The 27,982-nt window shown below is 39.9% G+C and overlaps 1 protein-coding gene and 1 long non-coding RNA gene across 3 annotated transcripts in view; one reads left to right on the top strand and one right to left on the bottom strand.

Annotated features, from left to right (window-relative positions):
* ATP10A (ATPase phospholipid transporting 10A (putative)) overlaps positions 1 to 27,982 on the top strand; it is a 323,794-nt gene that overhangs the window by 152,326 nt on the left and 143,486 nt on the right. The window contains exon 21 of one of the 2 annotated variants that reach the window (XR_014174818.1): positions 85 to 1,375. Coding sequence is in view for 1 of the 2 variants with exons in the window: in XM_081946012.1 (XP_081802138.1) it covers positions 85 to 787 (703 nt within the window). In the remaining variant the exon portion in view is untranslated. Of the gene's footprint in view, positions 1 to 84; positions 3,152 to 27,982 lie in introns of those variants that run through there. The other variant, XM_081946012.1, reaches the window with a different exon arrangement.
* LOC309388604 lies at positions 597 to 27,177 on the bottom strand. The gene is made up of 3 exons (XR_014174819.1): positions 26,836 to 27,177; positions 4,252 to 4,359; positions 597 to 711 (listed from the first exon to the last, which is right to left on the bottom strand). It is a non-coding gene; the product is annotated as an uncharacterized lncRNA (long non-coding RNA).

Genomic DNA, 27,982 nt, shown 5'->3' with positions numbered 1-27,982 from the left:
ATCCCTGTTATATTATTCAGGTTGAAATTGATACAGTGTTCTTTTGATGCATTCATCTTTAATTCTTTCACTTCTCTCCATCAGATTTCTGTACAGAATATTTCAAGGCACACTTTTCCCAACCCAGCTTCAACTTGGACGCCAGTTGTCCAGACTGCCTCCAGGCTCCCACAACCAGCTTTTAAACATGTGGGCCACCAAAAGGGACACCAATTCCCAAATTTATCAAAATACTGGTTATTTTCCCGAAAGCCCATATTTCATTACTAGTGACTTTTCAAGGACCTGTAACCACAATAACCCAACAGAATTATCTCCACAAAAAGAGGAGCTATCTCAGATGCCAAAACCAGGAGGTTCAATGGATTTAAATACTATTGTTTCTCCTCTTGCTGCTCAATTGTGTGATGAAAATGGACATCTTTCAGTAGCTGATGATAATGATGAACCATCTTTTCAAAGTTTTCAAAAAAGTGCTTTTGATCTAGAGCCAACTTTGATGAATGTTGATGACACAGTACAATGGAGTTCAAGAGTAGATGGGTCAGATTTCAGCTTGTTCAACTGGCTTTCATCAACTATGCTGTTCAAGAGCATCAGAAGTGATCTGCCATCGTTTTCAGGCAGTTTACGGAACAGAAGGCACGACAGTATGACTTTGTGTAGCTGTCATTCTCAGGATTTCAAAGGCTTGACAGAGCAGAACTCTTCCTGTTTTCAGGAACAGGCAAAAACTTCTTCAGGGGACTGCTTGAAAACGGAATCTCTTGAAACAACCATTTTATGACATTGGCATTGCAGAACATATATTTTTTATTTGCACAAAAAGGCTAGTGTGTTGTTTTTCTAAGGATGAAAAGGGCATTCAAGGTACACATTTTTATTATGGAAGAAAATCTAAGCAAGTATGTTGAAAATAAAAACTGTATACATATATATGTGTGTGTGTGTGTGTGTTGTATTTGTGCTGATAAATAAATAAATACAAATACAACGCAAATATAAAAAGGCAACATTAAAAATAAAAATATGGTTTTCTGCCTAGATGGTCTTCTGTGATGAGCCGAATGATAGAAAGAGGGAGTAGTGAGCTCCCTCCCATATTTGGGCATACCAGGGGTTGTAACACAAATACACACACACACACACACACACACACACACATATGTATATGTATATGAATATATATATATATATATATTATACCTATGTATTTATTTTTCATCTCATTTTGTACAAATGCAATAATTTTATTTCTAATAGTAGTTCTCGACTTACAACAGTTTGTTTAGTGACTCTCAAAATTACAATGGGATTGAAAAAAGTGACATGACCATTTTTCACACTTATGACCCTTGCAGCATTCCTGTGGCCTGTAATCAGAATTTTGATGCTTGGCAACTGGTTCCCATTTATGATAGTTGCAGTGTCCTGAGGTCATGTGAATGGCTTTTGAGACCTTCTGACAAACAGAGTCAAACGGAGAACCCAAATTCACTTAACAACTGTGATACTACTAACTCAACTGCAATGATTTACTTAACAATTATGGTTAGAAAGGTCGTAAAATGGGGTAAAACTCACTTAACAAGTGTCTCACTTAGCAACATAAATTTTGGAGTCAATTTGGTCATACCTCAAAGAGTACCTGCATTGGTCCTTTCATGATCTCATTAACTAGGTCCCAACCATTGGATCAATTTTGATTGAATTGGGGAGATTAAATCAAATGCACACTGATTTGATAAAGACAGTGCTTGTTAGATTTATCCAAGTGAAAGGAGTTGGGAAGGGGGAAGAAAAGTATGCACTTAAGCCAGTTGCTGAGACATTTTAATGTTAGCGAACTGCTTTCAGTGAAATAAGTAGTATCATGTTTGGGAAATGGCGAGAAAATGTTTATGACCTGTTCAGAAAATAACGGTTCAGAAATGTCACATAGAATGTTTGGGTCTAGAATGGGTGGGCAACAAGGGCTGCTTTATGACCTGTGGACTTCACAAGTCCACAAGTCGTAAAGGGGCCATAGTTGCCCACCTTGGTCTAGAATGAGAAGACCACATTTCACACTATCAAAAGAGATTACGTTTGGATGGGGTTGCAACATCTCTTCAACCTTGGCTGTAACTCCCAAAGCCCTTCTAAAATTTGCTACTAAACTACAATTAATAATGCAATAGAAAATGAAAGATTAATTACATATGAAGTTTTATTAATTAATTTATACTAGTATGATATCTTTATTGTGGTCACTGGAAAGCTTTTCTGTAATTTTTGTAAAAAGGATGCTGAGCTCAGATTTAGAAGAGCCACAGTGGTGCAGTGGTTAGAGCAGAGGTGGCTTGCTCCTGATTCAGCCCGGTTTAGCAAAACCCGTAGTGGTGGTGGCGGGAGGCTCCGCCCACCCGCCCAGATGCTTCTGCAAAACTCGCATGCAGCGTTGCGTGCACACGAGTACGAGCAAACCAGTAGTAAACTGGTTAGCAACCCACCACTGGGTTAGAGTGCAGTACTGCAGGCTACTTCTGCTAACTGCCGGCTGCATGCAATTTGGCAATTCAAATCTCACCAGTCTCAAGTTTGACTCAGCCTTCCATCCTTCTGAGGTTGGTAAAATGACCCAAATTGTTGGGGGTGATATGCTGACTCTGTAAACCACTTAGAGAGAGCTGTAAAGCACTGTAAAGCAGTATATAAGTCTAAGTGCTATTGCTAGATACATGAAGATTTTCTAGATAATTAACAAAATTAAATAAAACATTCAAACTACAAAATATTTTAAATACTAGCAGGAAAATACAACAAATATAAATACAAAATGACAAAATTACAGAACTATTTTGAAAATAAATTCCTAAATTGTAAATTACTTAACTATAAAGTAAACGTGTGGGTTTGTTTCTCACTCTATCTATCTTGATTGTGAGCAGGGACCAGCGAAATGTAACAGAAAGACAACAATATGAAACGACATAGAAAGCATGACAAAAATGTATATTACTGCTTTATTTGTATTTATATTTTGCATATTGATTTATTTATATTTTGTATATCCTAAAATTTCATGTTTCCCCATGTAAAGGAATGATAGCTGAAAGAAATTTTGCAACTCTCCCGGAGTTTGAGTTCTGGTCCAATAATAAAAAGCAACTGAGAATATCTTCAAAGTGAAACTTCTATTAGTAAACAGAGTTATGTGACAGGATGCAAGTTGCTATAAAAAGACATCAAAGGAATACATGGCCTAGTGCTCCAAATTCCTCCATGTCACAAGGCAGTTTACTCTGTAAAAAGGGTATTGTATTTTTAGTCCTTCCTTCTCATAATTGTATCACTGATTAGCCCATTGAAGTGTGCTGAGAAAAAGCACAAATATGCTCTGGGCAATAACGTGGAAATTCCTGGGTTAAGGATAAGATTGTCACTCTGGCTCTTGGTGATACCCATGGCCAGGGGACTTTATATAGGAAGCTGCACTGGCAGAAATCATTCTCAATTTTGGTTTTCCAGGAAGAGAAAAACTTATCAAGAATATTTGTGGCAGCCTAGGAGTTGGAAAAGTAAAGTTTGAGTCAGACATAGAGGAACGCTGGGGACTCTAAATTCTAGCAGGATCAACCAAGTTTCTAGGTGGAGGGCTGGAGAAGAGAAATGGATTATATTTACGGGCTTTAAATTATTATATGCAGACAGCTGAGAATTATGCAATGTCTAAGAGATGGATTTGGCTTTAAAGAGTTTGTGGCTGCAGGTATGTCCTTGCCTCCTTTATTTTGAAAAAAAGCCCAGTATGTGGCTTTAAGACTACAATATTCCTGGCTTGGTCAGAAATAAATGTAATTTGTTCATCACAGATTTCAGAGGGTTGGAGTACTATGCAAAAATATTTCAAGGATGAAATCTGGTCTACATTACAATGGCTTTTCTGCCACTGAAGTTTGTAATATCTATGTTCCTTTGAGAAAATCATAGCTGTAGATTCCTGTACCTATAGATTTCTTCCAAGGCCAGATTGGATTAAGGAAAACATGATTTTACAAAGTAGCACAGACAACTCTCTATTGCGGTTGTATTGCAGAAAGTGGTGCTTAGGTGCAGGTGGTGATTATTGAGTCAACATAAATACTGAAGAGGAAAGAAATGGGAACACAGCCAGCTTCACACTTTTCTGAATTGAGATATCAGGAGAATGATAGCTGCTGTCAGGTTGCAAATGTGTTTTCGTGTAACATCCTAATTAAGTAAAATCACCTCTGGTTTATGGATGAATGAAAATGCTTCCATCAGATTCTTTCTCTAGGAGATGATAGGACTTTCGGTATGACCCAGATAGAGACAACCACATTGGAGAACACAGATCTGGAAAGTATAACAGAAAGTATAACATTACCAAATTCTTATTGCCTTCTGTTCCAGTATAGCCCCCTTTCATTCAGTCATTAACCTTTATATTATGATATACTTTAGCCCTCAATGGGTGTATTTATTCAACAAGGTCTTCAGTTGGGTGAACAAAATCTAACCATATAAAATTTTGGCTGTTCATTCCAGTAGCCTGCTGAAGTTATTATCACCAAAGGTATGACTAGGCAATGGTATATCCTTTCTCCCTTTTAGGTCTCCCAAGCAGCTTTTTAAATTATCAAAACCATTTATTGTTTTGTCAAAATAACAAATATGTAAGATCAATATTTAAATAATAACAAATACAGAGGGAGACAGAGAGAGACAGAGAGAGAGATGCCCTGACTCTTCCACTTAAGACTCACTTCTCCAATCCCACCACAAGAACTCTTTAAGAGATCTGCAGGGGTAAAGTCTTTGTGTATGTAATTCCATGTGCAAAGGGTTTTTTTCTGCAGCTAGAACCAGCTTGGTAAGTGGCAAAAATGACTTACAGGAGTACTAATGCTGAACATCCCACTCCCGCACAGAAAAATCTGACCAGGGCTATTGAAATGTTGGCTTAAGTACTGATCAAGCAAATAAACAGTAGTTAAATATCTAGTCCTTCAATAACCTTGCCTGCTATCGGTCTTAAATTCTCTGGTTACTCATTTTATTTTTTTCCTCCCACACATTTGTGCAGAAATCCCACAGGTTGAAATGCTATTAGCAACAGAGTTGTCTGCAGTGGTTTGTTTTAACTAATTAAAAATAATTCCAACAGTCTTCAGCAGTCTTATATGAAACTGGGGATCTATTGTGATTTTCAATGTCCACAAATAGGTAGATCTTTCTTTGCACATTAGAAACTGTTAAAATATATCACAGGGAGAAGGGAAAAAATCAGATTTTTGCAAGTCATGTTCGCCTACTCTTTTCATGAAACCATACAAGGGTTTTCTATATTAATATTCAAATTGTCTAAATTAGATCTTACTTTACCATGATTTGTTGTCCAAATTGCAAGAGAGTTTCACAACATACATAATTCACTATTAGTAAATCACGAATGTGTTTAGCCATTATTATGACTTAAAAGTTTTAGCTTTTACATTTTTAAAAAAAAATTCTAAAGTGCCCCACTATTTTCTTGGGTGATACTCCTTGTATACATATTGCACTGCCAATTATATAGAGAAGCAAATACTAAAAACCACAGGGTATAATATGCATTGAATGTTTTTTTTAAAAGAATCAGAAATTATAGAGCATTTAAAGATTTTTTAAAAACTTGAAATGGGCAGGGGATAGAAAGAATTGAACAGTAGGTTTTCTCTAGTAATGTCTTGCCATATTTCCTGGCTAGATGAGCCAATACCTCTACAAATGTTTCAAAACTCCTTTGATTCCAAACAGCTTTATAAAATATATCACTCTCATGTTATCTGGCATTTGGCAATCCCAGATAACCTGCTACATTAGGTTGATATGAATGAAGATGTGACTGATTGCTAACAATGTAGATCATGATTCTATCATGAGATAACTGGTCTCATTGGTTCCTGTGTGCCCTATCAACTGGGGTGTCTAGAGAGGAGGGTCAAGACATCAAGGCATGGCTTTAATCATGTGGGCACACAGACCAATTTGATTCTTTCAACCATCTGCTCTCTTGATAGTCCTGCTTGTTTGGTTAATTTACAAACTTTTAAAACTAGCCAATGTTGAAGATAACTGAAAACTAGCCAAACATGTAAATATAAGTGGATGCTATAGATTTAAACTAGAGCCAAAAGAATAGTTAGAAAGGTTTTTCTTCTTTCTTCATTCCTGTAGAGCTGGTGATGTCATAATGCCAACGTCTTAGTTCAGCTTTGACAAAGTGACAAAATTAATGGACCAGAGGAATGCCGTCAATATAGTTTACTTGGACTTCAGTAAGGCATTTGATAAGGTAGACCATAACCTACTACTAGATAAAGTAGAAGAATGTGGGTTGGACAGCATCACCACCAGATGGATTCGTAACTGGCTGACCAACCGCACTCAACGTGTAGTCCTCAATGGAACTGCATCTACATGGAGGGTGGTATGCAGTGGAGTACCCCAAGGCTCTGTTTTGGGCCCAGTACTCTTCAACATCTTCATCAATGATTTGGATGAAGGAATAAATGGGGAACTCATCAAATTTGCAGATGACACCAAGCTGGCAGGAATAGCCAACACTCCAGAAGATAGGCTTAAGATACAGAAGGATCTTGACAAACTTGAACATTGGGCACTATCTAATAAAATGAAATTCAATGGTGAAAAGAGTAAAGTTCTACATTTAGGCAACAAAAACGAAATGCACAGGTACAGTATCGATACCTTGCTCAGTAGTAGTAACTGTGAAAGGGATCTTGGAGTCCTAGTGGACAACCATTTAAATATGAGCCACCAGTGTGCAGCAGCTGCCAAAAAAGCCAACACAGTTCTAGACTGCATCAACAGAGGGATAGAATCAAGATCACGTGAAGTGTTAATACCACTTTATAATGCCTTAGTAAGGCCACACTTGGAATACTGCATTCAGTTTTAGTCACCACGATGTAGAAAAGATGTGTAGACTCTAGAAATAGTGCAGAGAACAGCAACAAAGATGGTTAGGGGACTGGAGACTAAAACATGAAGAACGGTTGCAGGAACTATGTCTAGTTTAATAGAAAGAAGGACTAGGGGAGACATGATAGCAGTGTTCCAATATCTCAGGGGTTGCCACAAAGAAGAGGGAGTCAAACTATTTTCCAAGGCACCTGAGGGTAGAACAAGAAGCAATGGGTGGAAACTAATCAAGGAGAGAAGCAACTTAGAACTGAGGAGAAAATTCCTGACAGAACAATTAATCAGTGGAAGAGCTTGCCTCCAGAAGTTGTGAATGCCCCAACACTGGAAGTCTTTAAGAAGATGTTGGATAACCATTTGTCTCCTGCCTAGGCAGAGGGTTGGACTAGAAGACCTCAAAGGTCCCTTCCAACTCTGCTATTGTATTGTATTGTATATCTATAGAGGGCAAAATGGGGGATTTCCCCCATATATGAAAAAGCGAACATTTTGGTCTTCCCCTTCTGGGAAGCCTCATAAGGTATACTAGCAGCAACATTCAGGTAAAGATCTAACAAGTAGTCAGAGAAGCCACCTTCTCATTGCTGATGTAAAGCAATTGTTTACACACACATGTTACCCCATTTCCAGATAGGGTGCTTCGTGTCTTGGAAAAAAAGCCTGAGATTTAGTAAATGCTGAGGAGCAATGCCATAGTCTACGGCAAACCAAATTTGAAGATTTGCCTTTTCCCCTTAGGTATCTAAAATTTAATCCAAAGGCCAATAGGAAAATATTTTTGATCAGAATAAAGCTGGAAGGCTTCTAGTCCAGTCCCCTGCTCAAGCAGGAGATCCTATACCATGTCATGTATTTATGAAATATTTATTTATTCATTCATTCATTTATGACTGCATAAGAAAATCAAGTCTTTTAACGCTAATAGCTGAACTATATCTGCCATTTAATTATGTCAATCAGGTAGATATTAAATGAGGATGAGATTATCCAATTAGTTTTAACAATTTTATGTTTTCAACAACAAGCTTTGCTCTTCCAAATGACTTGTAAATGCATGAGACCTCATTCCACCTTTGTTCTTTGCTTCCTATAGCCATAATAATTAACTGGAAATAAAATTCTAGATTAGTAGAAATCAGTGGTAAAGCTCCCATGGGCTTCAGCAATGATGAGTTCTCATTTTGTGTTGGTTTATGGCTCTGCCATTAGCAAGAATTCTACAAGCGATTACAAAAACTGTCAAGTCATTAATCTTAAAATCCATGCAATGACAAAAGAAATGAAAGCAGCAGAAGGTACATTGTTGATTGGAAGTGGGATTTGAAGAATTACTCTGGGTTAATAGCAGGCTCTTGGAGGATCACGGAAAGTACATTGAAAATATTGGGTGGTAAATGGCAGCTTTCTGAAATGTCAGTTTTGTTTCTCTCCATGTTTAGAGATGAAGTATTTAGCCCTTCTACTTGGGGGAAAAAACTACTGAAATACCTGTGGAAAACATCTAGTAAAATCTCAATGGGGGCCAAATAATAATTCAAGAGCTTTAATACATAACATATCCTTTTGATTTAGCACTAAATCAGAATAAATAGATACATAGAACAAGACATACACAGCTTCATTTGCGCAAGTGGTGTGCATGTGTACCTACCATTCACACAAATGAAGCACACATGCACACTGCTCACACAAGTGGCTAACTATGTGCATGCGTCACCCACCATTTCTGTAGCTCAGTTGCAAACACCTCATGGCTCACTAGTGGGCCGCAGCCCAGAGGTTGGGGACCCCTGTTCTAACGAAATCACCTGAAGGTATTTTTGAAATGCCCAGAGGAACTTTACAAACTTCTAGGAATTTTGAATTCCAAGAAGTAGGGCCACCACAGAGAAGGCCTGTCATTTTGTCCATGTCCCCTTAAACTTAGATGGAAGTAGAACGCTTAGCAGGCCTTTAAGAGATGTTCTCACTGGTTGGGCACATGCCCTTCTGGCCATTTCCATCCATCTTTACTTCCATCTTTCCCCACAATCTACACTGATCCCCGGATACTGTGGTTTAATTCTTTAAATTTCACAGCCAGCTTTAAAACAAAAAACAAAAACAACCCAACATTACAACTGCAACAAGTTACAGAAGGGCTGTGGTGTTAGGAGTCATCTCTTAGTTATAGTATAAAAATGTGCCATATTTGGGTCTATTATGTTGTAATTCATGACTTTCCCAAGACAAGAAACAAGGTGTTAAGATACTAGCTTCAGCTATAATGGTTTCCACCAAGGTCCTTTGTTCCGGCGGGAACAGAGGTTTAATCTCATTGGTCGAAGGATCTGACAGCTCCCTATAAAATGGCTGCTGTCAGACTCAACCTTTGCTGGATTGTACATAGTTGCTACTGAGTTAATAAAGAGCTGTTGTTACCGTTAGCCTATGTGTGCCTTTCCATTACCCGATCTAACACAAGGTCTCCTTCTTGAACTTCTATCCAGAATATACTTTTAAATATTCAATCCCTCACCTCTGTTTCTTTATTGCGAATAGCGATGAGGCCTGCTTGCTTCATTAACATCCCAAAAGACAGTGAAATTGAGTGAGCTATTTTGTCTTCGATACTCTTTCAAACCTTTACGTGGCACTCTGTGTATGTATGTAGGCATGCATATCTATATGTACTTATATTTGTTACATTTACAGCCTAACTCTCCTATAGGAAGTTAAGGTGATCCTGCCTTTCCTTTTCCTAATGTGGGAGTGACAGTCCTTCAAGATAGACCAGATTAGGAAACCAAAATTATGAATGCTAACATTACTTTTATTATAAAATTACAATAACAGAATTCTGTTACTGTATTTTTCGCACTATGAGACGCACCTGACCATATCAATCAATCAATCAATATTTATTTCTAAGCCGCACCCTCTCCCGAAGGACTCGGGGCGGCGTACAATAAAACAAATAAAATACAAAGTACAATACAATACAATACAAATCTGGACAGGACATACATATAACAAGGACGTATATAGGACGTATACAGGAGGAGGTAGGCTGATAGCTAAAAAACAATTAAACAATTAACAATTAAAACAATTAAAAAGTCACAATATTTAAAAACCCCAATAAATAAATTCAATTGAATTACATTAATAAAAAACCCGTCAGGAGCGATATAGTTAGATCATGGTTGAGCCAGGCCAGCTACTTGGAATAGGTGGGTCTTGAGCTTAACTCTGAAGGAACGGAGGTCAGACGTAGTCCTAATATCCGGAGGGAGGTCATTCCACAGGGCTGGGCCCGCCACAGAGAAGGCTCTACTCCTAGGCGCCACCCCTCGACACTGTCTGGTGGACGGCACCTGGAGGAGTCCCTCTCTGTGCGAGCGAATTGGTCACAGGGATGTATGGGGCAGAATACGATCCTGCAAGTAACTAGGTCCTGAGCCATGGAGCGCTTTAAAGATAGTTATCAAAACCTTGAAACGCACCCGATAGACCACAGGAAGCCAGTGCAGCTCACGCAGGAGAGGTGTCACATGGGAGTACTTCGTACTCCCCATAATCACCCGCGCGGCCGCATTCTGGACCAACTGCAGTCTCCGAGTGCATTTCAAGGGGAGCCCCATGTAGAGAGCGTTACAGTAGTCCAGGCGAGACGTCACCAGCGCATGGGTGACTGTGCGTAGGGCGTCCCAGTCCAATAGGGGGCGCAATTGGCGCACCAGGCGAACCTGGTGGAACGCCCCCCTGGCCACGGCTGTCACATGGTCATCCATGGACAGCCTGGCATCCAGGAGGACGCCCAAATTGCGCGCCCGCTCCACGGGGGCAAGTTGAATGCCCCCAATGGCCAGAGATGGAATTAACTGGTTGAACCGGGGGGCCGGAACCCACAGCCACTCCGTCTTGGAAGGGTTGAGCCTGAGTCGGTTGTCATCCATCCAGACCCGTACGGCTTCCACACACCGGGACATCACTTTGACGGCCTCGTTGGGGTGGTTCGGGGTGGAAATGTACAGCTGAGTATCATCAGCGTACAGATGATATCCCACCCCGAAACCACGGAGGATCTCACCCAGTGGCTTCATGTATGTGTTGAACAGGAGTGGCGAGAGGACCGACCCCTGTGGCACCCCACAGGTAAGGGGGCTTAGGGTAGACCTCTGCTCCCCTGCCAACACACGTTGCGTCCGGCCAGAGAGGTAGGAGCCGGCCAGAGAGGTAGGAGCAAAACGGTGCCCCGGACCCCTAACCCCTCCAGTCGGTGCAACAGGATACCATGGTCGATGGTATCAAAAGCCGCCGAGAGGTCTAATAGGACCAGGATAGAGGAACAACCCCTATCTCTGGCCCTCCAGAGATCATCTACCAACGCGACCAAGGCCGTCTCTGTGCTGTGCCCGAGGCGAAAGCCGGACTGGCGCGGGTCTAGATAATCTTTCTCCTCCAGATGTCGTGGGAACTGAGAAGCCACCACACTCTCTACAACCTTTGCCAAAAAGGGAAGGTTGGAGACAGGACGATAATTGGCCAGCTCCGTAGGGTCCAGGGAAGGCTTCTTGAGCAAGGGTCTCACCACCGCCTCTTTCAAGGCGGCCGGAAGAGACCCCTCACCCAACGAAGCGTTCACTAGGCCCAGGAGCCAGTCGCGTGTAACCTCCCAGGATGCCAGTACAAGCCAGGAGGGACACGGGTCCAGTAAACATGTGGTAGGTCGCAGTCGTCCACGCAATCTGTCCAAATCCTCGATGACAACCAAGTCAAACTCCTCCCAAAAAGGTTTCTCAAGACTCGCCACTGGCATCTCGACTGGGCCACTGAAGGGGACCCAATCCTTCCGGATTTGAGCGATTTTATCCTGCAGATATTTCCCAAATTCCTCTGCCCTACCCTGTAAAGGGGCCTCCCGCGGCCTCTGAAACAGAAGGGAGCGGGACACCCGAAACAGGGCGGCAGGGCGGTTCTCTGCGGATGCAATGAGAGCGGCACAATATTGGTGTTTGGCCGTTCTCAATGCCACTAGGTACGTCCTTAAATGGGCTCGTACCTGTGCTCGGTCAAATTCGGATCGGGAGGATCTCCAACGACTCTCTAGGCATCTCTTGCGGTGCTTCATCACCCTTAGCTCCTCGGTAAACCAAGGAGCCAGGGTGGATCGTTGCCGCCGGAGAGGCCGCAAAGGCGCCACCCGGTTCAAGGCCCCGGTAGTCGCATTATTCCACGCGACCACCAGGTCCTCTACCCGGGGGCGGGTCAGGGTTGCAGGAGGTGGCCCAAGCTCCGTCTGGAACCTATCTGGTTCCATCAGGCGCCTGGGGCAGAACCATCTAGTGTTTTCAGGTTCCGCCTCCCCGCAGCGGGGGGTAGCACCAGGGAAGTCGAGTCGGAGGAGTGAGTGATCTGACCATGACAGGGGAGTGATGGTTAAGTCCCCTCCTCCCAGATCACTCAACCACTGGCCAGAGACAAAAACAAGGTCCAGGGTGTGTCCTCCCTCGTGTGTCGGGCCCTGAATCAATTGAGTCAGGTCCATGGCTGTCATGGAAGCCATGAACTCCCGAACCCCCTCGGATGCTTCTCCCACCGATGGTAGGTTAAAATCCCCCATCACTAAGAGTTTGGGGGTCTCAACCGCCACCGATGCGATCAGCTCGAGGAGTTCAGGCAGGGCCGCTGATGTATAGCGAGGAGCCAGGTATACTATCAGCAGGCCCAACTGTCTCCCAGGGCCCCATTTCACAACAAGGGATTCACACCCAGACGTCTGTGGCACAGTGGACTCCCTAGGCTCTAAATCCTCCCGGATAATCGCTGCTACCCCACCACCCCTTCCCTGGGCCCGGGGCTGGTGAAATGCTAGGTAGCCTGGTGGGCACATTTCCACGAGGGGTAAACCTTCCTCGTGGCCCAACCAGGTCTCCGTTATTCCCACGAGGTCCGGCTCCCCCTCCAAAATTAGATCGTAGATGAGGGGGGCCTTATTAACGACGGACCTCTTGGGAATAATGGATATGACGCATCTAGGTTTAGAGGAGGAAAACAAGAAAAAAAAATCAGGTGGAGCCTGAGGGGACCACAGATAGGTGTCCTCTCGTGTGCCAACTCTGCCTGTTGACTCCTGCACTGCGGAAAACAGACAGGAGAGGTGGGCAATAACAAACACAGAATAGGCAGGGTTCAGTTCTGTAAAAGGACTCCACTAACGTGGCCCGGCTGCTGTTCACCAAAGGACCAGCACTGGTCCATTGTTGGGGACCGCTGAGGTAATATACTTCACGGTCTGTGACCAGGGCCGGATTTTCCTATAGGCTAACTAGGCTTCAGCCTAGGGCCTCAAGATCAAGAGGGCCCTTTTATTTTTATTTATTATCCGTGCCACATTTTTTATAAAGGTTAGTAGCAATTACAACATGTTTCATTTAATATATTGATATATATCACAGTAATGATGTATTTTATTATCTCTCATGCAATTTACAAACTTAAAAATGGGAGGTGAAAGGGCCCCATAAGTGGAATAGCCTAGGGCAGGGGTGTCCAAACTTGGGAACTTTAAGACTTGTGAACTTCAACTCCCAGAATTCCCCAGCCAGCCATGCTGGCTGGGGAATTCTGGGAGTTGAAGTTCACAAGTCTTAAAGTTCCCAAGTTTGGACACCCCTGGCCTAGGGCCTCTTTTCATCTAAATCCGGCCCTGTCTGTGACACAATATTCATACCATAAGACGCACAGACATTGGGGAGGGGGGGAGTGCATCTTAGTGAAAAATACGGTAAGTCTGCATACATTTCTCCCTCCCTCTTTCATTTTTTGTGTGAGGAGGTTCATGCCTGAGATGCTTTCTCATATTACACTTTTGCCCCAGACTCAGATTTATTTTATCTGACTGTTGCCTTGAGAGTGGCTCTTCCTTCTGTTCCTCAAGGTTCCCTGTTTCTTTCTTCCCATCGCAGGGAGTTTGGGCTGAGAAAGAATGACTGACCCCAAATCATCCTGACAGCTCGGTGCGGGAGTGGTCTAAAACCCGAGTCTTCCCAAGATCAGTCCAAAACCTTTATCATTATACCACACCTTTCCAGAGCCCAAACATATCAACAAAGTGGGACATTTATTTATCAAAATATACCACTCTGTGACTTAAAATAAATGCAGGGCAATTAAGAGACTGTATCCAGTTGAGACTGGATACATGCATCATATAAACAAGCTGTCAGAAATAAAACAAACATAATAAACCTCACCAATTATCCCATTCAAATTAAAGGGTAAAAAAAAAATTAGCCACATCCAATTTAAATCATATTCATTTCAATCGAATTTAACACCAATTATCTCTGTGTTTTAGGATCCCTACATCTGTTTGCTTATAATACCTGGAGCTTCAGTTAAAAAGCTCCTGAGATGCTTGAACACAGTAATCAAAACAGACTCTGCCCATTAGATTAACATCTACAAGAAGAAAAATTAACCACACAAAAAGAAAAATAGGGATGGTAAAGGTACAAGGGAAAAAATATCACATTAATTTTAAACTCATTTACCCTGATTACTGTATTTCAAAAATGTAATTGTTTCTTTTCTCCGTGTAAATATTTTAAAGAGGGTAAAGACACCCTCACCAACAGCATAGTTGGGCAACCTTTTGGTTTGCCTGCGCTGAGAATAAAGAAGAATTGTCTTGGGATACATGTAAAAATGTATAATACAATGTATATTAATAAACTTTATGTTCTAATATATTTTTTATTTGGGGGGTAGTATTACTAGTTGTCCAGGGACCCATCTGGCCTATGGTCCATAGGCTGTACATGTCTGTTATAGAGTTTTTTGGTAACAACGTATGCATGCATATCTGTATTTACTTATAAATATTATAGAAGTTATTTCCCAGGGCTATCTTAGAAGGGACTTCCAACGTCTTGGTTTAGCTTATAGCACGGGTCTCCAAACTTGGCAATTTTAAGACTGGTGGACTTCAACTCCCAGAATTGAGGATTCCTGGGAGTTGAAGTCCACCAGACTTAAAGTTGCCAAGTTTAGAGACCTGTGCTATAAGCTAAACCAAGACGTTGGAAGTCCCTTCTAAGATAGCCCTGGGAAATAACTTCTATAATATTTATAAGTAAATATAAATGTGAATGCATACATTGTTACCCAAAAAAACTCTATAACAGGCATGTACAACCTATGGACCATAGGCCAGATGGGGCCCTGGACAACTAGTCCTCAATGGAACTGCATCTACATGGAGGGAAGTATGCAGTGGAGTACCCCAAGGCTCTGTTTTAGGCCCAGTACATCTTCATCAATGATTTGGATGAGGGAATAAATGGGGAACTCATCAAATTTGCAGATGACACCAATCTGGCAGGAGTAGCCAACACTCCAGAAAATAGGCTAAAGATACAGAAGGATCTTGACAAACTTGAACATTGGGCACTATCTAATAAAATGAAATTCAATGGTGAAAAGAGTAAGGTTCTACATTTAGGTAACAAAAACCGAATGCACAGGTACAGTATAGATGATACCTTGCTCAGTAGTAGTAACTGTGAAAGGGATCTTGGAGTCCTAGTGGACAACCACTTAAATATGAGCCAGCAGTGTGCAGCAGCTGCCAAAAAAGCCAACACAGTTCTAGGCTGCATAAATAGAGGGATAGAATCAAGATCACGTGAAGTGTTAATACCACTTTATAATGCCTTGGTTAAGGCCACACTTGGAATACTGCATTCAGTTCTGGTCACCACGATGTAAAAAAGATGTGTAGACTCTAGAAAGAGTGCAGAGAAGAGCAACACAGATGATTAGGGGACTGGAGACTAAAACATATGAAGAACGGTTGCAGGAACTGGGTATGTTTAGCTTAAGAGAAAGAAGGACTAAGGGAGACATGATAGCAGTGTTCCAATATCTCAGGGGTTGCCACAAAGAAGAGGGAGTCAAACTATTCTCCAAGGCACCTGAGGGTAGAACAAGAAGCAATGGGTGGAAACTAATCAAGGAGAGAAGCAACTTAGAACTGAGGAGAAATTTCCTGACAGTTAGAACAATTAATTAGTGGAACAGCTTGCCTCCAGAAGTTGTGAATGCCCCAACACTGGAAGTCTTTAAGAAGATGTTGGATAGCCATCTGTCTGAAATGGTATAGGGTTTCCTGCCTAGGCAGGGGGTTGGACTAGAAGACCTCCAAGGTCCTTTCCAACTCTACTATTGTATTGTATTGTAATCTATGGACCATAGGCCACATGAAGCCCTGGACAACTATTAATATGGCCCAACAAAATAATAGCTAGCTGAGGAATTCTGGAAGTTGAAGTCCACAAGTCTTAAAATTGCCAAATTTGGAGACTCTTGGCCTACAGCCTTGGAATGTTCAAGTGGACATTCAAGCAAGGATTATCACAGCCCCATTCTTACAGTGTTTGAGGTCATCAGCTAAAACAAGATACCGACTGATACAATCAATTCCATGCTGCCACCTGCTGAAATGCCCATAAATATATATACCCATAAATATTGCAGTAATCAGTTTAGAATCACCATGCAGAAGGGAAAACATGTTGATGTAACAGAATCAGTGGTTTGATAAGTTATGCCTTGGCTCCCTTCTGACATACTTGTTTACAGCTCTGTAAAACGGCTGACAAACTATGTTATTCTCGCTTGGCCGGGCTAAGGCTACATTACACTCATGTACTCTAAGAACAAGGCAAAGGAGATTCAAACTCATCATTTATTTAGTTGTCAATGACAATTTGCCAGCTCTTTAGGCAGCACAGCTTTTAAAATCCATTTGGCTCTAGTATCTGTGGTGACTGCATTTGCTGAGGGTATTATTTCCCTCGTATCCTTTGATATTTTTTATGCAGATATCCGTATTGTGGTAACATGAAATCTCATGTAGAAATATAAATAGTTCTCGACGTACAACAGTTCATTTAGTGACAGTTCAAAGTTACAACGGCACTGAAAAATGTGACTTATGATAGTTTTTCATATTCATGACCTTCGCAGCATTCCCATGATTATGTGATCAAAATTCAGATGCTTGACAACTGGTTCATATTTATGACCGTTACTGTGTCCCAAGGTCGTGTGATCACCTTTTGTGCCCTCCTGATAAGCAAAATCAATGGGGATGCCAGATTAAAAAACGGGTTACTAACTTATCAACTGAGGTGATTTACTTAACAACTCTAGCTAGTAAGATTGTAAAATGGGGCAAAACTCACTTAACAAATGTCTCACTTAATAACAGAAATTTTGGACTCGGTTGTGGTCATTAGTCTAAGACTACCTGTAACAGGTAAGAGCAATTCAGTTTGATTTGAAGGAGAAATTTAAATTTCTAAATAGTCAACTATCCATTTTTATGTTTCATTAAAGAAGTGGACCTATGTCTTATTTTATCTCTGCATCTTCAGATGTTGTTGGACTGCAACTTTTAGCAGTGTTAAAAAGTATGGATAATAATTAAAAAATATCAGAAACATCGTTTAGCAATATCTGGATTGGCACAAATGTTCTAACCCTGTCTTGCTGCCCTTTCAACTCAAGTGTGATATGGCAAAATTGAGAATTTTCTTTCTTTCATATTTTGGCATTAGCAAACCTGCTCCCAGAATCAAGCAAAATAAGACACTTCCACTAATTTCGGCATAATTCTATTTCAAGGCAATGGCATTTTAATAGGCAACTCTGTTCAGGTCTACTAATAAGAAATTTCTACCAAGTCCAGTGGAAGTTACTTCTAGGTAAATAATGCATGTTAAGATGCTTAGCCTTAGCAGGATTGTGCACAAGTATATTTGTTTATTTGTTTGTCTCAAATACTGGTTACTATTTCTAGCAAAGAAAACTGGTTTCTCCAAGGAGTGCAATGTATATTTCCTTTGATGTTTTCATACCCAGTGATCTGCACTTATATTTTTTAAAACAGTACATTGAAATGACAACCAAGTTCTAATTACTGCATTAAAGCAATGTGGTTAGTGTGTTTACTGTTTAGCATGTTTATGAGCCTAGTCAAAAACACAGTTTATGTCAGTGGTTCTCAACCTGTGGGCCATGGACCTCTGGGGGGGGGGGACGCCATGTCCTCACATGAGGTCTGTAAAGGCTTGAAGAAAAATTTACATCGTAACATTTAAACAATTTAAATCATAGTTTAAGCAATTTAAACAATTTTCCAAAGCACCAAAAAGGAAGACAACAAACAATGACTGGAAACTAACCAAGGAGAGAATCAACCTCGAACTAAGGAGAAATTTCCTAAGAGAGAGAACAATTAACCGATGGAGCAGCTTGCCTTCAGAAGTTTTGGGTGTGCCATCACTGAAGGCTTTCAAAAAGAAACTGGATAACCATGTGTCTGAAATGATATAGGGTCTCCTGCTCAAGCTGGGGTTTGAACTAGAAGACCTCCAAGCTCCCTTCTAATCCTATTATTATTCTATGTTATAAATCTTGAGTTAAATCTTGGGAGTCCATGGCCATGGTCTATGCCACAAAAGGTATTTAAAGGTGGTCCATGATGAAGAAAAGGTTAAGAACCACTGGTTTAGGGGCCAGTCAGTGCATTAAAGTGTTTACCCCTTTTCCCTCTAATGTTAATTTCCTAATGTCATCCACCTAGAGCAGGGGTGTCCAAACTTGGGAACTTTAAGACTTGTGGACTTCAACTCCCAGAATTCCCAGGCTGGCTGGGGAATTCTGGGAGTTGAAGTCCACAAGTCTTAAAGTTCCCAAGTTTGGACACCCCTGAGCTAGAGCTATCTTTCTGACTGAGATGGTACTCAAATATTTAAATAAAAACGAACAAACCATTTTTTTCTCTGTATACTAACAACAGATAGCAGCTAAAATGGATTACAGTTGAAATGTAATGTCATTATTCCCCAAATAATTATAAATCAGCCTGAAATAGTCTTAGAAATAGCATCTAGAAATTGCTGCAAGGCAACAATTTCAAACAGAACGATTTTGTTACTGAGAGTAATGAGAGAAAATAATTTGATTAAAGAAACGGTCCGACTGCCTCCTCCTCGTTCCTTTTCCCCCATTGTCAAGGGTGTCAATTAAATCAAATGAAAAGTCTGTCTTTAGGTCACTCTTGACTCCTGGTGACTGCCTGGATAAGTCCCTGCACTTTTCTTGGCAAGAACTTTGGAAGTGGTTTGCCCTGATGGGGCTCCTGTAGCTGAGAGAAAATGACTGGTGCAAAGTCACTCAGATGGATTCATAGTTAAGGCAGGACTAGAACTCAAAGTGTCTCAGTTTCTAGTTTGGTGCCTTTATCTAATATTACTACATTTTTTTAAAAAAAATGTGCCCTTGAGTTTGGCAAATGGGGATGTCATTTAGGAGTAGTTTGACTGGTGGCTATATAATTTTAGGGTGCTGGTTTTTCTCTTGTTTTGTTTTGCTGTCTTGCATAGCTGTTGATAGTTGATTGTGTGGACTTTGAAGGATCTTTCTTAAGGTTAAGTTCTGTCTCTCCTGCCTTCACACTATTCTTTTATCACTGTCATCACCACCCCACAGTTGAAACATATCATTTGTCAATGCACCTGGAGCTTCCTTGACTACACTGCTAAATACTTTATCATTCAGGAGATTGCCAAAAATCAGTGCCATGGTTTCAAGGTAAGGTAAGATTTTAAGTCTTTTTTTTTTTTTTGCAGTAGATTTTTTATTGTTTTTCTCCTTCTATCACACATTACAATCATTATATCAACATTGTTTACATTGTTATATCATCATAACTGTACATGTATATAACATCCCGCTTCTATATTTACATACTTTTATACACAGTTCTATAAATATTTATATATATTGTTTTTCGGCTTAATTATTTTTCTTGTTTTGCAGCCATTTATACCAATTGTTCCAAATTTCATAATATTCCGATTCTTCTTTATCCTTTAATTTCAGTGTTAATTTATCCATCTCTGCGCAGTCCAAAGTTTTTTTTATCACTAATTCGTCCGAGGGGGTGTTATTTTGTTTCCAGCATTGGGCAAATGCTATTCTAGCTGTAGTTAAAAGATGTGTTAATAAATATTTAATTTTCTTTGTATATTTCCCTTTGATTATTCCCAGCAGAAAGATTTCGGGTTTGTATTTTATTTGTTCTCCTGTAATTTCTTGCACCCATTTCCAGATTTTTGTCCAATATTTTTGAGTTTCCGGGCAGGTCCACCATATATGGTAAACAGTCCCTTGTATTTTTTTACATTTCCAGCAGGTCGGCTTCACATTTGGGTACATTTTAGCCAGTCTTGTTGGTGGTAGATGCCAGCGATAAAACATTTTGTACGTATTTTCTTTAAGTGTTGCTGATCGTGTTAATTTGTAATTTATGTTCCAAATTCTTTCCCAATCTGCTAGATCTATGTTATAACCAAAATTTTTGGCCCACGCTATCATACAACCTTTAACTTTTTCTTCTTCTAATGTTACTTCTAGTAAATATTTATACATTTTTGTTATGAATTTATTTTCCGGGCCAATTAAGATTTTATCTATTTGTTGTAATTCTGTATATATTCCACATTCTTTTACATCTTTTTTGTACCTTGATTGTAGTTGGAGATATGTCCACCAATCTATATTTATATTGTTCTCCTTTAGTTCTTGATTTGTTTACAAATTCCCTTGACTGTCTAAAATTTCATTATATCTAACCATTTCTGATAGATCTAGCGTATTGGGATGTACCATGGCTTCCATAGTAGAAAGCCTTAACCTAGGCTTAGCACTATTATATGAAAATGAAAATTCCACCTCTCCGCCCTTCTCTAAACAGAAAAACCAAACCATCCTGATCTATTTTGCATTAACATCCAGGCACTGCAATCAATATCTACACTTCCTAATCAACTTGTCTTGCTATCAAAAGTTGACTCCCTTTATTGTATAATAGAATGACAGAATGACAGAGTTAGAAGGAACCTTGGAGTTCTTCTACTCCAACCCCTTGCTCAGGCAGGAAGCCCTATACTATTTCATACAAATGGTTGTCCAATCTCTTCTTAAAAGTTTTTACTATTGGAGCATTCAAAACCTCTAGAGGCAAATTGTTCCACTGATTAATTCCATTCTTTAAAAGTATCAGTATAATTATCCCCCTTTCTTTGTATTTTAGTTTTCATAGATTAATGTTATAATCTACTGCAGTGGCTGCTAACCTTTTGGGCACCAGGAAATGGTTCCGTGGAGATAGATTTTTCCATGGACCAGAGGGGGCCTGGTTTAACATGCTGCCTGCATGCCACAGATGGGGCTTCACTTGTTTTCACGGCCCAGTTTCTGCATGCCAAGGACAGGTGCCAGTCCATCGACTAGGAGTTGGGGATCCCTGATCTACTGTATGTCAATTGTTATATTACATGCCTCACCTTTCTTTATTATGTATTTTCCTATTGGTTTCTTTTCTTAATATTAAGATCATACCTTCCTTTGGTAATGAGCTGTAAATTCAATGGAAAGAATACGGACATTTTAGAGATTGACCTTGTTCATTTAGGAAAATTAACTCTCAAATAGATAGACCATGCTTTTTTCCTATTATATATCCATTCCCTTGAGATACTGTATTAGTGAAACAATATAAGTAACTCTTCCCTTGCTCTTTTGACATTTCTTGCAGTTCACCAGAATGGATCAATTCTTTGTGTAATCTGAAGAATTCTGCACTGGCCTATCTAGTAAAAAGCAATCTTCTTGATCAAAGCTAGGAATAATGTCCAAGCTTTTGGCAGATTTGTTTGTTTATTGTAATCAATCCAGCCACACCACTATATTCAACACCTCACACTAGCACAATCCTGCAAAAAGTTAGTTCTTCTAATTTCTTCTCATCGATTTCTTCTGTCGTTTAAAATTAAGCTTGCTTACTTGGCTAAAAATCCTGTTGCAATCATGCTGCACATATAGTTTTGAGCTCTTTCTGGTGCAGAACAATAGGAGAAGAGGTTGAGCTGTTCAGCATCTTCTTAATAATACCAAGATACTTGGATTTCCTCCCAAATGTGTCTTATAAGTGATCTTGTAAACTCCCACTCAGAAAATAACTGCTTGAATGTAGATCAGGGTTGTCCAACCTTGGCAACTGGGGAATTCTGGAAATTGGAGTCCACAGGTCTTAAAAGGTGTCAAGATTGGACACTTCTGATTTAGATGGATGTATTCAATTCAATTCAAAATTGATTCCTGAATACATCACAAGCTGCTTACTGTCACTTTCATATAAGAATGAGAAAAGCTATTGTGTCAGGGTTCCAAATAGCATCCAAAAGTAAATCAGAGTCCAAGGCAAAGTATTGCTCAAAGTTCCAATTTATTAAGAGAGCCATGTTGGCACATCTGTGAAAACCCAAATCTGAAAGCTTCTTGGTTTTCCACACGGAGTTGAAAGTTCAAGATCTTGCCCCCACACCAACAGTCCATCACATGGTCCAATCTTCCACTGCCATGCTGGCAGTTCCACCCATCTAGTTCTGGTCAGGTGCAGAAGTACCAAGACAAAAGATGACCTTGGCAATCTAAAAGGAATTTTATTTTGGTTACATCACATCCTACTCCTTACTATCCCCCTCCCATTTCCCCATTCTAGAAACAGCACCAAAATGAAATTACCTTTTTTAGAAGTGTCCATAGTGAAAGTTATCCTTGTTACAGAATAGAAGAAGTAGGAACCCCAAAATAATAGATGCAGGTCAGGTGGGAAATGAAGTTCCTACTAGAAACAGCAGATTACGGACTGAAGCAGTTTATATATTTTTTCTACAGGAAGAAATTGTTGTTAAACAGTTGTCAGATCTCAGGGCATTTTGATCCCGAAAAAAATAGGCCTAAGCAGTAATCAGTTGGAGCTAGAACAAGAAATTGTTTGCTGGGAATGTAAAACCACATTAATAGAGGTGCGCAAGTAAGAACAGAGATAATATAGGCTGTAACTCCAGAGATGAAGTAGTATTTCCAGATCCCAAATCTGAAAGGAAATTTAAACCATCTGTCTATAATTTTTTTATCAAAAAACAAATAAAATAGAACATAATTTTAAATTTACCAGTTAGAAGATCTTCCTAGGAGTTTTCACACCAAGATGGGCAAGAGAATCAAAACACAAAGAATTTAAACCTTAATAATCATAAATGTCAAAATAATGCAAAAGACCAATAGCAATAAGCCTCCTTTCTTCCAATTTACAGAAGAAAAAAACAACAGCAAAGTTAAATTCTACTGTTCTATAAATCCAAATAGATGCAATTTAAATGATTAATGCTATCCTATAATTGATGATATGTCATTTGTGCTGAAACAAATGGTAAAAGAATTGTCAATTATATCATTACAACAATGATGTCAATTGTCCATGTTTTGAGGTTGAAGCTCAAAGTAAAATTTTGTCCATTGTATCTGAAACCTGGAGAGTTAATTTTTATTCTAAAACATGCATATATTTTACCTCCCCTATTGTAATCACTTTGATATTTTCAGAGTGTTTAAAGTTCAAAAAGAAGACAAAGGTACTCTTGACATGTATCAGAACAGGAATTCAACAAAGGAAGAACCCATTTAGTAATCAGATGAAACAAAGGTGGAATTAAAAGCATTAGCCCAAAATATAAATTTAAGGAAATCCCAAGTCAAAATTTCTTTCAGAAACTTTAAAGAAAACATATCAAAAGCTTCAACATCTAAACAAATAATGGCTGCTGGATTCTATGAGTAAAAGCAAGTGCATCAATCAAAAATCTAATATTATGAGAACCTTGACGGCCCCATATACAGTAAATCTTGCCTAGACTGGATGCACAATAGTCAGAAAAACAAGCTGGGGGCCAAGGTAAAATCATGGCATCCATATTTATCAAGGAAATAGCCTGTAATTGGGATATATTATTGATTGGGGGAGATCCTTTATGTATTTTTTAAGTTATGTGGATTTGATTTACCAATTTTAGTCACCATGAAACATAATTTGAATAAATGTTGTGATAGAAGTTATCTACAGAAATTGAAAAATTTAACCACCTCAACAACAAACTCAAATACCTGTAGTTATGATGTTCCCCTTTGTTAGAATAGAATAACAGAGTTGGAAGGGACCTTAGAAGTCTCCTAGTCCAACCTCTGCTCAGGCAGGAAACCCTACACCATTTTAGACAAATGGTTGCCCAACATCTTCTTAAAAACTTCCAGTGTAGGAGCATTCACAACTTCTGGAGACAAGTTGTCCCACTAATTAATTGTTCTAACTATCAGGAAATTTCTTCTTAGTTCTAGGTTGGTTTTCTCCTTGATTAGTTTCCATCCATTGTATTTGTCCTGCCTTTAGGTGCTTTGGAGAATAGCTTGACTCCCTCTTCTTTGTGGCAATCCTGAGATATTGGAACATTTCTATCATGTCTCTCCTAGTCCTTCTTCTCGTCAAACTAGATATACCCACTTCCAGCAACTGTTCTTTATATGTTTTAGCCTCCAGTCCCTAATCATCTTTGTTGTTCTTCTCTGCACTCTTTTTAGCATCACATCTTTTTTTACATCATGGTGACCAAAACTGAACGCAGTAGTCTAAGTGTGGTCTTACCAAGGCATTATAAAGTGGTATTAATACTTCACATGATCTTGATTCTATCTGTCTGTTAATGCAGCCTAGAACTCAGTGACGTGCGGTGACGTTTATGGCTGGTGAGGCTGGTGACGTCATCAGGAAGGCGGGGAATGGGACCACGTGTGCTGGAGGCTGAGGCTGCCTCAGCCTCCAGCACACGTGATCCCATTCCCCGCCTTCCTGAGCGTGCTCTGCCGGCTCGCACTCCGCAGTCCTCGAAAGCGACTGGGGAATGACGAGAACGTTCCTGCCTCTGCTGGACTTTACACGCTCGCAAGGAGCGCGCAAAATCCAGCAGAGGCAGGAAGGTTCTCATTGTTCCCCAGTCGCTTTCGTGGCTTCGTCATCCGGGAGCGCCGACAACATTTCTGCCTCCGCAGCTCCCAGGCGCTGACGGACGGAGGTAGCCAGAGTGGCGCCGAGGCAGTCCGGCGGGCGAGTGACTGAGGATCAGGCTGCCTCGCTCGCTCTTTCGTCCACCCGGACTGCCTCGGCGTCACTCTGGCTACATCCGTCTGACCGCGCCAGGGAGCTGCGGAGGCAGAAATGTTGTCGGCGCTCCCGGATGACGAAGCCACGAAAGCGACTGGGGAACGACGAGAACCTTCCCCCAGTCGCTTTCGTGGCTTCGTCATCCGGGAGCCCCGACAACATTTCTGCCTCCGCAGCTCCCGGGCGCGGCCGGACGGATGCATATAATATTATAATATTATATATATATATATATATATATATATATATATATATATATATATATATATATATATATATATATATATATATATATATATATATATATATATATATATATATATATATATATATATATATATATATATATATATATATATATATATATATATATATATATATATATATATATATATATATATATATATATATATATATATATATATATATATATATATTTGTGTTACAACCCCTGGTATGCCCAAATATGGGAGGGAGCTCACTCCTCCCTCTTTCTGTCCTTTCGGCTCATCACAGAAAACCATCCAGGCAGAAACCCATTTTTTTTTAATGTTGCCTTTTTATATAATATTATATACTATTATTTCATGAAGAGAGGTGAGGCTCTGCCTCCCCTGCCTCCCCTGACCGCACGTCCCTGCTAGAACTGTGTCGGCTTTTTTGGCAGCTGCAGCACAAGGTTGGCTAAAGTTTAATTGATTGTACACTAGGATTCCTCTCACAGTTACTATGATTGAGCAAGGTGCCACCTACACTATACCTGTGCATTTAGTTTTTCTTGCCTAAATTTAGAACCTTACTTTTTTCACCATATATTAATTGTCTTCCTACATAGGTTATATATATATATATTATTGGAGATGCTTTTATTTGGATTTATCCATTGAACAAGGAGTCAGATTGGATGACTTAAGTTAGAGTTGGACAATATTTGATTGGCCAGGTATCCTGATTGATAATGATTTTATTTTATTTCTATTTTTTAATATTTTAAATACGGAGCAGGAGACCTCTGGAAGGCAAAGAACGTATTTCCCATTTGTGATGCATGCAACAAAAGTAACAAAAGGGCAGGTTTTCCATTGTGTAAGCAAATGCCCCTGGTATGCTCACTTAAATGGTCAACTGCATGGTTTTGTCTGTGTGATTTGCTGTTGTTGCCAAACAACAATTGCCACGATTCAAAATAGTGCAGGAAGGAAGAGCATCACTGGTTCTGTTCTGCTTTAGATTATCCCCGTGGTTTTACTTCATAATTTTTCTGCTGATTATAAAAGGTTTTGGGTGCTTCCCAAGGCTGGGAGTGATAAATTTTCCCACTGCGCTTAATTCTTTGCCTTCTAATGATCTGGTCTTTTTCAACTTTTCTGCACTAAAGTAAAAAAAAAACAACCTTCATGTCCCCATAAGAACATAAAATAAGTTCCTCTGTTTCCTTCTCTTTCATTCCCTAAAGCGAATCATTTTTTCCTTACCAAAAAGTAAATTTTGCAATTGCAGTGCAGATGTCTCAGATTGCAGTTATTTGGCTTTCCGAGCTATGCAATCATCACCTTCCATTTACAAAAGAACTGAAAATGATGGGTTTGTCCTTTCACTCAAAACCAAGCTCACCATTCAGCTGTTTTATGGCCTGAAGGGACCACAAAATGAAAAAGGAAGATAAGGAAGATAACCTTCCTGATATACCAGCCTTCCCAAGTAAGCCATTCCCCATTGCCATGGCCTACCTGTTTTCAATCGCCGGGGAAACTATTATTTGCTTGAGAAGAATGGCACTTCTAAAGGAAAAGCAGGGTTAACTTTCTGCTAGGCAAGCCCTCCTCATCAATGTGTCTGTGTGAAAGGAGTGCATGTGAATGAAACCGAACAGACAAAGATAGGTTTGTTGGTTCTCAATATAGTTATCTTTGAAGGCTTAGACTGCCTGCTATTTAATTCTGGCTCCAGGTTGGAGGAATCATCAAAAGGCTATTCAGGAGTCTTGACCCTTCAGCAAGTCCTTAGCAAGGTATGAAACCACCTAAGCAGCTGTTTCATTTATAGAAAGGAGAGGAAATCTTCGCCATGAGACTCTGGTGAGTGGTGTGATAGAAACTGACCTCTTTTCACCCTGCTTCAAGCATTCACATAGTGAATTCTTTGCCTTCTAATTCTTCAGATGGGCAATAGCAACAAACACAGAATTGGAACAGGGGTACTACAGTAATATTACTTTTAGCAGGAAAATGTTCTGGATATGAAGAAAATGGGAGGAAACTATTAGCAAGAAAATAGCAGCCATGTCCAGTTCCTTCTTTCATCTTGACAGCAAGTAGATCCATGATATGAAACCCCTAGAAGTAAAGTGGAGGTGAGTGATGCCAAGTTATCTGGCAAGCATTTACTTGCTCTGGGAAAGTAAATGAATAGATAACAGGCTTTCAAGACAAATGATTGTCAGTGTCAGATTAACATAGAGAAGTCAAAGAACAGAGGATATAATTATGCAGCCAGCGATTGGATACACCTTCTTTTTGTTCCTGTTTTATGCTATGGTTTAAAGTGGCAACACCCTTTTGTAAAATGGTTTGTCATTCAAACTTTTTAAAAAAAATAAAAGGTGGCATTTCAGGTGACTGAAGATAATCTTTAAAACTCAATGTGCCTTAATATTTCAGTCAAAGAAATCAGTGTCATGGAGGAAGGGGTATCTTTATGTATTTGTATGCATTTTCAAGATGTACTCCTGTATTTCAGTGTTTATCATTGGTTTCCTAAGCAGCTTTGTCAGAAGAATCCAAATTCACAAGATTTAAAAAGCTGACTGATTTAAAGTTCTTGCTTTCAAATTCTAAATATGGCTAGAAATTTTCCAACATGATATAACGGTTAAGG

The sequence above is a fragment of the Natrix helvetica genome, assembly GCF_964273705.1.
Source record: "Natrix helvetica genome assembly, chromosome: 3".
In the NCBI taxonomy this organism is placed as follows: domain Eukaryota; kingdom Metazoa; phylum Chordata; class Lepidosauria; order Squamata; family Natricidae; genus Natrix; species Natrix helvetica.
The sequence above is the reverse complement of the archived record's forward strand: the minus strand, read 5'-3'. Positions and strand labels throughout refer to the sequence as shown.